This window comes from Mustela putorius, unplaced genomic scaffold, assembly GCF_011764305.1.
Source record: "Mustela putorius furo isolate JIRA1106 unplaced genomic scaffold, ASM1176430v1.1 tig00000095_pilon_pilon_pilon, whole genome shotgun sequence".
Classification (NCBI taxonomy): domain Eukaryota; kingdom Metazoa; phylum Chordata; class Mammalia; order Carnivora; family Mustelidae; genus Mustela; species Mustela putorius.
In genome coordinates this window covers 31,669,698-31,685,226 of record NW_025421280.1, presented here as the reverse complement: position 1 = coordinate 31,685,226, position 15,529 = coordinate 31,669,698, and the positions used below count along the sequence as shown (strand labels likewise).

At 56.8% G+C, this 15,529-nt stretch overlaps 1 protein-coding gene across 4 annotated transcripts; it reads left to right on the top strand.

The window, feature by feature from the left end:
* The first annotated feature begins 50 nt into the window (after window positions 1-50).
* CC2D1A (coiled-coil and C2 domain containing 1A) lies at window positions 51-15,366 on the top strand. Of its 4 annotated transcripts, none has more exons than XM_013054092.2 (29): window positions 51-180; window positions 1,513-1,648; window positions 3,272-3,387; window positions 3,483-3,548; window positions 3,823-3,957; window positions 4,056-4,290; window positions 7,104-7,228; window positions 7,561-7,633; window positions 7,777-7,848; window positions 7,967-8,097; window positions 8,175-8,247; window positions 8,947-9,080; window positions 9,437-9,548; window positions 9,630-9,802; window positions 10,530-10,652; window positions 10,738-10,796; window positions 10,888-11,004; window positions 12,417-12,490; window positions 12,565-12,623; window positions 12,740-12,791; window positions 12,916-13,015; window positions 13,104-13,194; window positions 13,512-13,649; window positions 13,745-13,806; window positions 14,187-14,250; window positions 14,339-14,465; window positions 14,547-14,623; window positions 14,722-14,769; window positions 14,854-15,366. In XM_013054092.2, the coding sequence occupies exons 1-29, from the start codon at window positions 121-123 to the stop codon at window positions 14,872-14,874; spliced, it is 2,853 nt and encodes a 950-aa protein (XP_012909546.1). In that variant the 5' UTR covers window positions 51-120; the 3' UTR covers window positions 14,875-15,366. The 4 variants fall into 4 exon arrangements, with proteins under 4 accessions (XP_012909546.1, XP_004748327.1, XP_044939060.1 ...); XM_004748270.3 differs by having other exon boundaries at window positions 13,742-13,806; XM_045083125.1 differs by having other exon boundaries at window positions 9,434-9,548.
* The last annotated feature ends 163 nt before the right edge of the window (window positions 15,367-15,529 follow it).

The following is a 15,529-nucleotide window of genomic DNA, read 5'->3' as shown; positions in this document are numbered from 1 at the left end:
CGGGGAGCTCACGAGGGGCGCGGGGCTCAGGAAGTGCGCGTGCGCGGCAATAGGCCCCGGGGGAGGAGGCAGGGCAAGGCCTGGCGAGGTGGCCAGTGGCCTGGGCATCCAGCCTGGAAAATGCACAAGAGGAAGGGACCCCCGGGACCCCCAGGACGAGGTGCCGCCGCCGCCCGCCAGGTGAGTTTGTACCCCACGGCCTCGCCTAGGGAACCCTACTCAGCCCTATCACAGGTTCATTAGAGGGCCCCACCCCCCAGGGGAACCCGATCACCACCTGCAGGTAAGCCCTGGTCCCCGCCCTCCAGATGAGGTTCTGCCCCCAGAGTGGGGCCTGCTGGCCCTGGCTCCCCAGCTTCTCAGCTCTTGGCGCCCCGCCCTGGGCTCAGGGCCACCTGTTGCCGCAGCCTCTCCAGTTTGGGAGGGGAAGGCCTCCGACCTGGGATATGGATAGTTCCTGCACTCCTGGCCCAAACACGCACGGAACCTCCCATCGGCCAGGCCAGATCAGACTCTTTTTATCCCCACTGTACAGATGAGGACACTGAGGTCCAGAGAGGTGAAGACAGTTTCCCAAGGTCATAGGGATTAACAGCTTGGCCAGAGCTAAGTGCAAATCCAGAGCTGCTGCCATGAGCCCACTATGTGTGGCTCTCCTTTCCCTCCTCCCTCTCCTCTGCCTCAGGCACCTGGACAGTTTGTTTTTTCTTAGCTTTGAAGGAAGAAGCCCAGGCCACAGCTTAGTGCCAGGGTATTAGAGTCTGGCCAGCCTGGAGTTCCCTGCTGGCCTTTGCACGTTGGACACTCGGCTTCACAGGCTTGTGCCTCAGATTCCTCATCTATAAAATGGAGGCCCTAACAGTCCCTATGTCACAGGACAGGTGTGAAAATTCATTGAGATAGTTTATGGAAAGTGCTAGAACATAGCACTCAGTAAGTATAACTTCGTTATTATTCTTAAAAGGAGCCATACATAATTGTCCATTTTGACCCACAGAAAAGGCAATTTTGTATAGTTCAACATAATAGTATCACATTATGATTGGTCATGAACCAGGAGGGGATAGCTTCCTTTGTCCCAGGTCCGTTATCCAATAAAAACCCCACTTTCAACTTCTTTGTTGTCTGGGCTTCTATTTGCCCTTGCAGCCTTCCTGCATGGCCCCCTCTGCTGAGTATGCTGGAAGGAAAAGCCCAGGTGTGCAGAGTGGCTTTGCTTTGGGCAGGGTGTTGGGCCTGCTTTTCCCGCTGAACTTGGTCAGCAGCATATCATGGGCGTGGGCTCAGAGCAGGGAGCATGGTCTCTGCCTGCCCTTTGCCCTGTGTTGATCTGTGCCAGAGGGCCTGGCCCATCTTGGGACACCTGTTGCATTCTGAGCTTGTTCCGGCCTCTTAGCACTCCCCAGGGAGAACGACTTTCCCCAGGAGGTCTGGGTTTCCTTCCTCCTGAGGGAACTCTGGGTCCATCCTGGCTGCCTCCGACGTCTGATTGGACCCTTGCTGTTCCCTCAGCTGGGCCTGCTGGTTGACCTCTCCCCAGACGGCCTGATGATCCCTGAGGATGGAGTTAATGATGAGGAACTGGAGGCTGAGTTCTTGGCCTTGGTTGGAGGCCAGCCCCAAGTCCTGGAGAAGCTCAAAGGCAAAGGTAAGACTCTCAACACACCCCTGAACAGTTTTTGAGCTCCTGCTGTGGGCGGGGCTCAGTGCTGGACCCTGGGGAGAAGGAGGAAAGGAAACAGAAAATCTTTGACCTCCTGGAACCCACAGCCTGGGTAAGAGGTGAAGTGATGAACTCTGGACCTAGGGTGAGGGTTCAAATCCCACCTCTGCCACTTATTGGCTCTATGACTTAATAAGTCCTAACACCTCTGTGGACCTCAGTTTCCCCATCTGCAAAATGGGAATAATGACTGCACTTAATCACGGGAGTTACTCTTCTGGTGTTCGTAAAGCACTTCCCAGAGGGTCTAGCATTTCCTCCAGCTTGCTGTCCCATGATCAGGGCTGGGATGAGGGAAGCACAGAGCAGTGGGAGAGACCTGATGCCCGCAAGAAGCACCCACAGTAAGGAGGGCCAGGTGAAGAGCTAGGTAGCGCTTTTGGGAGAGGCCACAGCCCCTGCAAAAGCCCCCTAGGGGAGGTGGCAGAGGGCAGCAGCTCTGTAGTGGACAGAGGGGCTGGAGCTCCGAGGGCAAACGGAACCTTGATACTTTACCAGTAATTCAGTCAGTCCTCATTATTGATGGATTCCATATTTGTGAATTTTCCCTACGGGCTCAACTTTATTTGTAACACCCAAATCAATGCTTGCGGAGCTTTTGCTATTATTGGCAGGCGTGCGCCGAGCTGCCAGAAGTTGGAGCCGCTCAGCACAGATGCTCCCAGCTGAGGCAGAGCACGGGGACGCTTTATTCTGCCTTCTTGTCCCTGGGTGGGCTGTGAACAAGGCTCCTTTCCACAGTCTGTGTCAGACTGCCTTTTTTTTTTCTCATTGTGGTGCTTTTGTTGGTGGTTTTGCTCTTCAGAGTGGCTCCCGAGTGTAGGGCTTAGTGCTGTCTCGTGTCTCTGAGAGCAAGAAGGCTGTGAAGTGTCTTGTGGAGGAAAGATTTAGCAGATGAGCTTTATTCAGACATGAGTTACAGGGCCGCTGTTGGCCTTGAGTTCGATGTTCACAAGTCAACAATCTATTTTTAAAAAGGTATCGTTAGATAGAAACACACATCAAACAAGGTTACGGATTGACTGGTTGACAAAAATGTTGTGCCCAGAGGCTCATGGGACCCGAAGCTTCTATCTCCTCTAAGGGGCAGTGGTCGAGTGTTCGCGGAGTGGGCGCTTATGGCAGCTTCATAGAACGGAACTAAAGCAGTTAATGGGAATAACTCGAGAAAATGCTGACCACGTGCTGCTCTGGAGTTTCCTCCATCTTTACTTCCCACCACCCACCTGTGAGAGAGAAACTCTTGTCCTCATCCAATAGATGGGAAGACTGAGTCCCAGGCAGGGCAAGTGACTTGCCCAGGGCTCCAGAGCGAGAGAGCTGTGGAGCCAGGGTGCCGAGGCAGGTTTGATCAGGAAGAGACGAGGTGGGCGGGCTTTGCGGGGATCAGGATCGTACCTGGTGGGTCCAAGGACCGTGGTGGAGTGCCCGTGGAAGGGCTGGGAGGGGGACACGCTGCCCTGTTCTTTGGGACAATGGGTCACGGGGATGGGAGGCTGGGGACTCTTGAAGGATCCCAGTCCAACTGGGGCCTCTCCCTGTCGCCAGGCCCCCTGCCCATGGAGGCCATCGAGAAGATGGCCAGCCTGTGCATGAGAGACCCGGATGAGGGTGAAGATGAGGGTACAGACGAGGAGGATGTGGAGGCTGACGATGACCTGCTGGTGAGCACCCCGGGGCAAGGCAGGGGGCCTCGCGTGCTGTCATTGTGCCATCCAGCGGGCCCTCATGCTGGGCCTGTGGCCGTGTGCCCCTGCAGGCAGAGCTAAACGAGGTCCTTGGGGAGGAGCAGAAGACTGTGGAGTCCCATCCTCCTGCCACTCAGGTACAGCCCAGCAACCTGCTCCCCATTGCCCAGAGTTCGAGGCCTTTCCTGGCCCCTCAGCCATGTTGCCTTGGGCACGTGACATGAGACACCTCTGAGACCCAGTTCTCAGCACCAGGAAGAGGGATAATGGTTTCCTGGTTGGGGGGGGCAGTTGGGGACAGCTGGGCCAGGGGCAACATGCCTGGTGTGTGTGGAGACACTTGACAAAGGAACTCTTGGGGAGAACTCAGGTGGGGTCACCACCCAGACCATGCCCCGGTCCCTCCTGCAGCCAAAGGCCACAGCCCCCAGCCCAGGAGTGGAGGCCACCTTGCAGGAGAGGTTGGCCCTCTACCAGACAGCGATCGAAAGCGCTAGGCGAGCTGGAGATGGTGCCAAGATGCGGCGCTACGACCGGGGGCTTAAGGTGAGACGGCATGTGACAGGAGGGTACTGGCACCCTACCACTGCCCATTGCCTCCAGCTCCAGGGTCCTCTACAACCCGCTTTCACACCTTATCTCAGACACTTGAAAACCTGCTGGCCTCAGTCCGGAAGGGTAATACCATCGATGAAGGGGACATCCCGCCACCTGTGGCAGTGGGGAAGGGCCCGGCAGCCACGCCCTGCCACACTCCGACACCCACCCAGCCGTCATCTGCACACCAGCCAGTGCCAGAGCCCAGGGTCACGGTAGAAGGCCTTCCTGCCAGTGCTCCCACCACATCCATCAGCTTGACTAAGCCCCAGCTTCCTCCAGGTAGGCCAAGGGCGGGGCTGGGCTGACGTGGGATTTGTGGGGGTGGTATTCAGCAGTTGGCCATTTTGTGGGGGTGCTGAGTCATTCATTCATTAAATATTCTTCATTCATTCATTCATTCATTGGGCACGTGTGAGTAGGGGGAGGGGCAGAGGGAGAGAGAAAATCCCAGCTCTGTGCTGAGCTCTGAGCCCAGCGCCGGGCTCGGTCCCACAGCCCAGAGATCATGACCTGAGCTGAAATCAGGAGTCAAAGGCTTAACCAACCGAGCCAGCCAGGCACCCTGATTGTTAGATGTTCTGAACACCCCTCCCCTTCCTAGGTCCTCATGCCTCTGGAGTTCACCAATACCTTTTTTCTGTGTGTGGTGATGTAATAGGTGTAACATAACATTGGCCGTTGTAACCATTTCTCAGTGTGCAATTAATGGAGTGGCCTGTGGCACACTCACACAGCGTGGTGCCACCACCACTCTATCTTTCTCCAAAGAATCTTTGTCACCGCAAACAAGAACTCTGTCCCCATGAAACACTAACTCCCCGTTCTCCCTCCCCCAGCCCCGGGCTCTCCCCATCTGCTCTCTGTCTGTGGATTTGCCTCTCCTAGATTTTTCGTGTAAGCAGAACCACATGCTCTTTGTCCTTTTGGGTCCAGCTTCTTTCACTTCGTGTAATGTGGCCGCGGGCATCAGAGCTCTGCTCTTTTGGAGGGCTACTGTTCTCACACAGAGAGTTGTAAGTGGATAATTTCCAAGCCCTCAGCTTGTCTGTCTTCTCTCCTAAAACTCACCTGCTGGAGGTTTTCCAATCTCCCAAGAGGTTTTCCTTCTCTGATTGCCCTCCTCCCACTACGGGAAAGGAGTGCCCGCCCCGGTGCCTTCTAGAATATCAACTCGGGCTCTGCCCCAGAGGCAGACACTCCCCAAGTGAACCAAGGAGACGCTTAAAACTGGGCTGGCCTGGTTGACAAAGTAAACAGCAGGTCTCAATCTTCCCGCAGCCAGACTAGTTTCTAAGCCGTTGTTCTGGCAAAGGTCAAGGAGGATTGTTGGACATTATCACCCGAACTTCTCTGCCAAAATCACCAAAACATTTTTCACGATGGGGTTTAGGCACATGGCTTGGCAGGGGTTCAGGGGATCTCCTGGCAGGGTGATGACAAGACTCCAGCTCTTGCCATCTGTTTGTTGGTGTGAAGCAGGTTTCTGTATGCATTAAAAAAAGAAAACAGGGAAGTTGGGAAAGAGTAAACCAGGAAACAGTTCATCGGTAGAGGATGGGCCCAGCCCAACCGTGCCAGGCAAGAGGTACCTTGCTCACAAAATTTTACTCTTGGCATATAATCCACAAGCTTGACATATTTAGGCTTTGCTTTCTTGCACACTAATAATAACAGTGATTGAACCTGGAAGAACGTTTTCTTAACTCAGAGACTTGCAGTGATGTGTTGTAAAACCAGGCAAACGTCAAGGTGTTTTTGCTTCAACCTACAGACAGCTTTTCCAGCAACTACACCTAAACTGAAAGCTGTAGTTGCGGTTGTCAGTCTGAGAAGGTACAACGCATGCGGCTTTCCAGGCGTTTCTAGGATTTGTGGACCCTGGGTGGTGTATCTATTACACTTTGTCTTTTTTATACCAAAAATTGCACGGATTACTTTCAGTTTAGAGATACTTCCCCTGAAAACCTACTGAACTGTGTTATTTGATCCTGTAACTAACACATTGAAAAGAAGCTGAACTCTGTTTCCTCGCTTGGCCAACGCACTGCGGGGATGGATTTTGGCTGAACAAGTATATGATAGGGCGGTCCACTGAATGCCACTGAACTGTATACTTAGAAAGGGTTAAGATGCTGAATTTCGGGGGCGCCTGGGTAGCTCAGTCAGTTAACATCTGCCTTCAGCTCAAGTCATGATCCCGGGGTCCTGGGATCGAGCCCCACATCTGGCTCTCTGCTCAGCGGGGAGCCTGCCTCTCCCTCTCCCTCTGCCTGCTGTTCCCCTTGTTCATGCTCTCTCTGTGTGTCAAATACATAAATAAAATCTTAAAGAAAAAAAAAAGGTGGTGAATTTCATGTGTATTTTGCCACAATTTAAAAAAATAAATAAAGACAGAGGCTTTAATCCCCGGAGCTACCCAGGCATCCCATACAAAAACTTTTAGATGCCAACTTAAAAATTCCTGAGGGTACAGAAGTTTTCCAAAATTCTCTGAAGGCCACCAGTCCTGGGCTTGGGTGTCCGCCTTCAGGCTGTGACCTCAGGGAGGCGACGTCCCCTCTGAGCCTTGTTCTCACATCCTTAAAATGGACCTCAAGAACAGTCTTTGTTGTGAGGATTAACTAGAACTGGTTCAGGCGTGCCTGGATGGCTTAGTCGGTTGAGTGTCCAACTCTTGGTTTCAGCTCAGGCCATGATCTCGGGGTCATGAGATCAAGCCCCACAGGGGACTCTGCACTCAGCATGGAGTCTGCTTGTTCCTCTTCCTCCCCCTCTGGCCCTCTCCCCTCTCTCTTTCTAAAATACATGAAATCTTAAAAAAAAAAAAAAAAAAGAAGAAGAAGAAGAAGAAAAAGAGGGGCGCCTGGGTGGCTCAGTGTGTTAAAGCCTCTGCTTTTGGCTAGGTCATGATCCCAGGGTCCTGGGATCAAGCCCTACATCGGGGTCTCTGCTTAGCAGGGAGCCTGCTTCCTCCTCTCTCTCTGCCTGCCTCTCTGCCTACTTGTGATCTGTATCTGTCAAATAAATAAATAAAGTCTTTAAAAAAGGAGAGAGAGAAAAAGAAATGATTCATATACTGTTCCCCCTTCCAGGTCCCTGCAGCCCCGGCCCCCTGGCCCAGTTGCAGAGCCGCCAGCGGGAATATAAGTTGGCTGCCCTCCATGCCAAGCAGCAGGGAGATACTGTCACTGCTGCCAGGCACTTCCGTGTGGCTAAGGTGCGTCCAGGCAGGCGGATGGGGTCGGAGGGAGAAGACAGGATGCTCTCGACTTTGCATGGCTGCAAAGAACAGGAGCTCTGCAGTCACACAGGCCCAAATTTGGGTCCTGGCTGCCGCTCACTCTGGAGCTGTAGTTTGCTATACCTCTTAAAGCCCCAGTTTACCCTGTCTATGAAATGGGCATAAACATGGGAAGGGGCTTAAACAAGATGGTGCAGAGGAATGGATAGAGCTAGGAGTCCTCAGTCAAACGGTGAGGCCCAGAGGCTCCCCACAGGGTCCTGGCCCCCAGCTGCAGCTTCCTGCCCTGACCTCCTTTTCTCTCTCAGAGCTTCGATGCCGTCTTGGAGGCCCTGAGCCGGGGGGAGCCTGTGGACCTGTCCCGCCTGCCACCTCCCCCTGGTGAGAACCCTACCCTGCTCACCCTTCAGGACCTGATGCCGTCACCGTCACCGGTCACCTGGGAACCCCCTCAGGCCACACCAGCCTGGGGGTAGGGGGTGCCCAAGCAAGCCCCTCATTGGACTGGACCTCTCTGCCCTCAGACCAGCTGCCCCCAGACCCACCATCACCATCACCACAGCCTCCAACTCCCACCACAGTGCCCTCCACGCCAGGTAGGCTCCTGGGAACCCTGTGTGGTGGGCAGGCCAGGGCAAGACAGTCTCCCTCCTTCCCAGGACTCTGAACCCTGCCCCTCTGCCTCCCGCCTCTGGTCTCCCCCGTCTGCCGCAGAGGTTCCCCCACCTCCGCGGACTCTCCTGGAGGCCCTGGAGCAGCGGATGGAGCGATACCACGTGGCTGCAGCCCAGGCCAAGGCCAAAGGGGACCAGCGGAAGGCTCGCATGCATGAGCGCATCGTGAAGGTGTGTGGGGGCCTGGTGGGCAGGTAGGCAGCCCCCGGAGACCTGGCCAGGTGGCCCTCATACCGTGTCTGTTGCAGCAATACCAAGACGCTATCCGAGCCCACAAGGCTGGCCGGGCTGTAGATGTGGCTGAGCTGCCGGTGCCCCCAGGTAGGCGCTGCCCCTCCCCCTAGCTCTCTGGCCTCTGAAGCTTTGCAGCTGCTATTCCTTCCAGTGGTACCTTCCAGGGAGCTCTCTGCTACGCATTCAGGAATTCTGCAAACTTGTTAGGCAGTTGGTAGCTTAAAGTTGGGTCCCAATAGGAGTGTTTGTTTATACCATGGAAATGGGCAGGCACTGAAAATCAGGGGCGTTTATTTGAAGAACCCGTTCATCAGCCCGCCACCATCTGATCCCACCATTTCTTCTTTGTTCAACTCACTCTCTCTTAGTCATCAGCTCTCAGCTTTACACATACCTACTCAGGCTCCCATCAGCCTCCCAGTGGGTTGGGGGTCTCCTCTGGGTTCTCAGAGCTGCCTGGGTATCCCCCATGGGAGCAGTTATCGCTCAGCACCTCGGTGTTCTGGGAATCCCTCCAGGCCTGTGATCACTTCTTTTGCCCAGTAACCTACCTCATCTGGTGCTTGCTTGTTGGAGTCTGGTCGAGGCCCAGGGTCAGGTGAGAGGCACCAAGAGGCAGGAGGGAGATTGGAATGGTCTGGTGTCTCCACAGAACCAGCAGGAGCTCCTTCCTGCATTCAGAGTATATCCAAAGCCCTGAAGCTCCTTAGGAGGGGAAGGAACCCAGGTCTCCCCCAGAGTGGCATGGGTCTCTCCCTCCTGACTGGGCCCTAACTGGCCGCCCAGGCTTTCCCCCCATCCAGGGCCTGGAGGCCACTGAGCCCACCCAGCAGAGCCTGGTGGGAGTCCTGGAAACTGCCATGAAGCTGGCCAACCAGGATGAAGGCCAAGAGGATGAAGAGGATGAAGAACCTAGGAAGGTGTGTGTGAGTAGCTGGGGTCTTGGGGTGAGGCAGTAGGGTGGCAGCAAAGCAAAATCTTGACATTGGGGAAGAACGACCTTATCCTTGCCCTGCCTATTCCCAGCTTTGAGGCCATGGCAAGTCATTTTGCTCTCTGATCCAGTCTCGTCATCTGTAAAGTAGGCGTGGCGACAGTCTCTGTCTCCCAGTCTTGTTGCAAAGATTCAGCGAGAATGGGACCATGGGTTATGTTCAGTGCTGAGGAAACAGAAACGAAGACAGCCCCTGTTGTCAGCATCAGGCCCTGACCCTTTGGGGAATGGAAGGACCGCAGGCACTGGGAGAGCCCTGACTTCCTCTCCATCCCTCTGCAGCCCACCAGCCCTCCGACCCCCGCAGCCCAGCCCAAGGCCCCACCCTCAAGGGCAACCCCGTCAGGCTCCACCCCAGCAGCTAAAACAGCCCCCAAGGGCACATCCACCAGAGGTAGGTCCGTTCTCCCCTCCCTGGAGGCCCATTGCCTGGCCATGGGCTGGGCAGCAGCCACTGACACCCCCATACCCACAGCCCAGCAGCAGCTGGCCTTCCTGGAGGGCCGCAAGAAGCAGCTCCTGCAGGCTGCGCTGCGAGCCAAGCAGAAGAATGACGTGGAGGGGGCCAAAATGCACCTGCGCCAGGCCAAGGGGCTGGAGCCCATGCTGGAGGCCTCACGCAACGGGCTTCCTGTGGACATCGCCAAGGTGAACTCTCTAGACCTGCTGGACTTTCCCAGGCACCCACCCATGGGGCTCTGGCCACTTAGCCATGTGACTGGGAGTAATATTAGGGCCCAGGTGAAGCTGCTATAACAAATAGGTCCCTCGAAGATGGTGGCTGAAAGAAGACAGACATATTTCTCGCATGTAACGCTTGGGGCAGTCTGGGCTCTGAAAGACAAAGCCCTCTAGGGCCCAGGTTCCTTCTGTCTTGTTGCTCTGCTGCACCCTAGGGGGTCACTTCTGTCTACATGGTGAGAGTGGGTTGATGCCCTGTCTGCATTCGGTCCGTGGGAAGCCGTGAGAAAAAGAAAGGGCAAGGCAAGCAGTTTCCTTTAAAGGAAGTGACATGGTGTACTATCATTTCTGCTCACCTTGCACTGGCAGAGCTGAATCACATGGCTGTACCTAGCTGCAAGGGATGCTGGGACATGTAGTCTCTTGGCTGTGTGCCTAGCCAGAACGCCATTACTAGGGGAGACAGGGTAAGGATCACATCTGGGGGAGACACTTGACAGATGCTGCCACTTTGGGAGGGACCATCCACTTTTCTCTTTGCACCACACTTTTCACCTTCGGGGAGAAGAAAAGACCAGGGCAGGGGCAAAACAGTGGTCCAGGAAGGCCTTTCCAAGCAGGGTTGACATTTCCATGGGTGGGCCTGTTTGTTGCTAACCAGCAAGCCCTTCCCCACGAGCCTTGTCTTCCCCAGGTGCCACCCGCCCCCGTCAACAAGGACGACTTCTCTCTGGTCCAGCGGCCCGGCCCAGGCCTGTCTCAGGACTCTGCCCGCCGCTATGGCGAACTCACCAAGCTCATAAGGCAGCAGCACGAGGTGAGGCGGGCCCCTGGCCCAGCTCAGCGGGCCTCCCTCAGGGTCATGGCCCTCATCCCTCCACTTACTATCTCCTGCTCTTCAGATGTGCCTCAACCACTCTAACCAGTTCACCCACCTGGGCAACATTGCCGAAACCAGCAAGTAAGTGCCCCTGTCCGCACCTCTGCCACACATTTGCACCCCCAGCCCACCCTTGGGACTAGGGACCTGAACAGGGCTCTCTCGGTGGCAGATTTGAGAAGCTAGCAGAGGACTGTAAACGGAGCATGGAGATTCTGAAGCAGGCATTCGCCCGGGGTCTCCCCACGCCCACTGCCCGCTTTGAGCAGAGAACCTTCAGCGTCATCAAGTAAGGCCCTGATGCCCCTTGGCCCAGATGTCCCTTTGGAGAGGGGTTTGCCCTCCCCAGAAGCCAGCAGAAGGCTTGCCTCTGGGGGAGAGTTTGATTGGCTGGTGAAAGCATGGTATATGCAAGGGTCCTGAGGCAGCTATGAGGTGCAAGTGAAGGATGGTGATGGAATGTTGACAGTGACACATTGGGAACTGGGGAAGATCTAGTGAGTGCAGACATGGGCCTTGTTCCAAGGCCTGGGTGAGCCCTCAAGGTAAGTATTGGTCCTGCTCCTTTCAAGCCTTCCCACACCCTGGGAATTGGGGTCATTTTTCCCATTTATAGATGAGGTTAGGTGTAGCCACTGCAATAATGTAAGACAAGTCACACCCCTCACCCCGGCTTCCCATCAACTCATCTCCATCCACTGTCCGCATTTTGCTTGCCTTCTACCACACAGGCCTCTTTTTGGTCCCTCAGATGGACCAACCCTATTCCTACTCAGGGTCTTTGCACTGGCTATTTCCTCTGCCTAGACCCTCTTCCCTGGGTCTCCATGTAGCAGTACCTCCCCGGCATCCAGAATCACCTGTGATGTCACCTCCCTCAAGAGGCCCTCCTTGACTGCTCTGTCTACAGCAGCCCCTCCTGAGTGCACTCCACCTTCTCCCCTATTTTAATTCTCTGCAGGGTTGCTGTTTCTCTATTTATGTATTCGTTGGTCCACTGTTCACTGAGGTAGCTTGGGCTCCATGAGCACAGGGATGGGGTCTGTCTCACTTTCTGCCATATCCCCAGCAGCGAGGACACTGGCAGACACATAGTAGGGGCTCCAGAAACATTGCTAAAGGAAGGGAAGGTCCCCCAGCAGCTAGGGCACTCACTGGCTGGTACATGGTAGATGCTCAAGAAATGTCAGGTGAAGCGAATCAGGCAGCTGGGGCACTGCCTGATGAATATCAGGGACCCCAGAAACGTTAAATGAAGGGAAGCTCCCCCGGCAGTGAGGCCACCAGCTGGCACAAAGTGGGTCCCAGACAGATCCATGCAGACTGAAGAAAGGTCTCAAACATAAGTCATTGGCCGAATGGTACAAAGAATGTCAGTCTGTCTGATTTTAAAACTGAAGACCGGACCTCCTGGGTGGCTCAGTGGGTTAAAGCCTCTGCCTTCAGCTCAGGTCATGATCCCAGGGCCCTGGGATAGAGCCCCACATCGGGCTCTCTGCTTAGCAGGGAACCTGCTTCCTCCTCCTCTCTCCCTGCCTGCCTCTCTGACTACTTGTGATCTCTGTCAAATTAAAAAAAAAAACAAAAACCGAAGCCCACAAAGGCCAGCAGGGGGTTATTCTCTGGCCCCGCCGAGGGAAGAGAAGGTGGGTGGGCAGTGGGGCTGAGGTGCTTCTGTCTCTCCATCTGCCCTCCCGGAAGGATCTTCCCTGACCTCAGCAGCAATGACATGCTCCTATTCATCGTGAAGGGGATCAACTTGCCCACACCTCCAGGTGAGGGGCGGCAGGCTGGGGTCAGGGCTGTGGGACTGCCCCTCTGCCCAGTTCTGACCCTTGTCTGCCCACAGGACTGTCTCCTAGCGACCTGGATGTCTTTGTTCGGTTTGACTTCCCCTATCCCAATGTGGTACGTGGAGAGCGCAGGAGGAACAGACTCAAGCCTCATCGGGCTGGGAATGGGTGGGCAGGGATCTGGGGCAGGCCCCAGCCTCCCTAAGCTTTCCTGCTCCTATTTGGCTGCAGGAAGAAGCTCAGAAAGACAAGACCAGTGTGGTTAAGAACACGGACTCCCCCGGTGAGCTGAGCGGAGGCTGAGCGGAGGCGGGAGGCACCCCAGCCCCATGCCGCGAGAACACGACACCATAGCCTGACCCCTCCCTCTCTCTTGTTTGCCCACCCGGTCCTCACCCCCTGAGTAGAGTTCAAGGAGCAGTTCAAGCTCTGCATCAATCGCAGCCACCGTGGCTTCCGAAGGGCCATCCAGACCAAAGGCATCAAATTCGAAGTGGTCCACAAGGGGTGAGCTGGGGGTACAGGTGCTGGGTGCACTTGGGAGGGTGGGGGGAGCCGCCCTGGGCCAACCGTCCTGTCCCTGTCACACATGCAGGGGGCTGTTCAAGACTGACCGGGTGCTGGGCACGGCCCAGCTCAAGCTGGATGCCCTGGAGACCGCATGCGAGGTCCGGGAGATCCTGGAGGTGAGGCGTGGACATCTGTCCGCAGGCTCTGGTGTGGCTCTGTTACGTTTAACATGATTCAGATTCCTCCTGCAGGCCCAGGGCCTCCCAAGGGTCCCCTCCGGTGACCTGCTTCTCCCCCGGCAGTGCGGGCAGTTCCCAGACCTCCCTACTACCCAGCTCTAAATATTCCCAGCACCCTGCTCCATTTTGACCAGTTCATATCTCAGCATACCCAGGGGTTCATATTTTAGAAATCACGCTGGTCCCCCCTGATCCCGACCCTGGGCCTCCAGCCACTGCCTGCTTCTTGGGAGCCTCCCCTCATTTCCACGCAGGTCCTGGATGGTCGCAGGCCCACGGGGGGGCGGTTGGAGGTGATGGTCCGAATTCGGGAGCCGCTGACGGCCCAGCAGTTGGAGACCACAACTGAGAGGTGGTTGGTCGTCGACCCCGTGCCAGCAGCTGTGCCCACGGTGAGAGTCCTACCCATCAGCTACCCCAGGGAGGGAGGCTTGGTGCAAGGGGGCAGGGCCGACAATCACAACGCTGGTTCTGTCCACTGAAGCAGGTTGCTGGGCCCAAGGGCAAGGCCCCTCCCGTGCCTGCCCCGGCGAGGGAACCAGGGAACAGGTAGGTGGCTGGGTCTAGCCATCCAGGAGAGAAGCCCCTTCTTCCCGTCTTAGCCCCTCCTGGTCAGTTTCCCACCGGGCACAAATTGTAGTGTGTCTCTCCTGTGTTCCAAAACGTGTCCTGCCCCACTCTCCTGCCCGGCTCTGACTCCTTTGGCTCCCAACTTGACTATGGCCTCCTCTAGGAAGCCTTCCCTGATCACCCAGCACTGCAGTCGCCTGAGTGAACAGCCATCATCCCCACTAGGCTGCGGGCTTAGCAACAGCAGGGTGGGCCTGGCTTGTCTCCTGCTGTTCTCCAGGGCCCAGTGTGTCTGTCAAATTCATGGGATCAGGGCTGGGGGGTTCCTTGCTGCCCCTTACCCTTGCCCAACTCCATAGATCTGCACGGCCCCTGCATAGCCTCAGCGTGCTGGCCTTTGACCAAGAGCGTCTGGAGCGGAAGGTGCGTGCCTGCTGCGGTGGGGCAGGATTGGGGGTTCTGTAGGCCCCTGAGGTAGGGCCATCACAGTGCCCTGCTTTGCATCCCCCAGATTCTGGCCCTCAGGCAGGCGCGGCGGCCGGTGCCCCCGGAAGTGGCCCAGCAGTACCAGGACATCGTGCAACGCAGCCAGTGGCAGAGGGCACAACTGGAGCAGGGGGGCCCGGGCATCCGGAGGGGTAGGGTCTCAGGGAGGGATGCATGGGGGAGGGCGGGGCAGCCATCCCCATCCTGACCTGGTTCCCCCCCTACCCCCACAGAGTACGCGGCCCAGCTAGAGCGTCAGCTGCAGTTCTACACAGAGGCCGCCCGGCGCCTGGGCAATGACGGCAGCAGGGTGAGCTGGGCGAGGGCCAGGCAGGTCTGGGCTGGGGGGTAGCGGGTACAGGGCTGCTGGAGGCGATAGTGGCCCGCTGACCACCTCTTGGCCTCCAGGAGGCTGCAAAGGAGGCACTGTACAGGCGGAACCTGGTAGAGAGTGAGGTGAGTGGCCGGGGTGTGGGGGGGTGGTGTGTGTGTGTGGCTGTGGCTGTGAGCACCCCCTGACCCCTGTGGCCTCTCCCGCAGCTGCAACGGCTCCACAGGTGAGGGGCCAACCAGGCGGGCGGCCCCTGGAGAGTGGGGAGCAGACCCAAGGCCCTGGCCCTGGGAGGAGCGGACAAAGCCACAGCCAAGGACCAGAGAAGCAGACAATCAGCGGACAGTCAGCTCCGGATGGACCCATCCCCCCACTGGGTCCCCCAGCCAGGCGGCAGCTCCCTGGCAGGGGGCGCTGGGGATGGCACTGCCAGCCGGTTCATGCCTCTAACCCAGGCCCGGCTGGGTGGGTCCTGGACAGTCCTGTTTGCACAGCCTGGGGCGTCGGGCCCCTGGCCTGCCCCGGAGGTGGGGGCGGGGGGCAGCTAGGACCAAGCCCCAAGGGCCCCTGCAAGCACTTTACTTCCTGTCCCTCCCCAGCCTTAACCCTGAAGCCCACCCACACCCCAAAGAAGCCGCTGAGGTCAGCCAGAGCCCAGCTGGCTCCCCAGGGCTGACACAGGGAATAAACAGCCAGGGCCGCGCCTGGCTCACTCTGTCCTATCTTTGTTTCTTGCTCCCATCCTCTGTGACTAGCTGGGGCCCCCCACAATCACCCCTGGGCTTGATGCCCATGTGTCTGCAAGAGGGACAGGCTGTGGGGGGAGTGTGCCCATGAAGGATGTGTCCATGTCGCACACTTGGTACAAGGACACGTGAGGGCCTG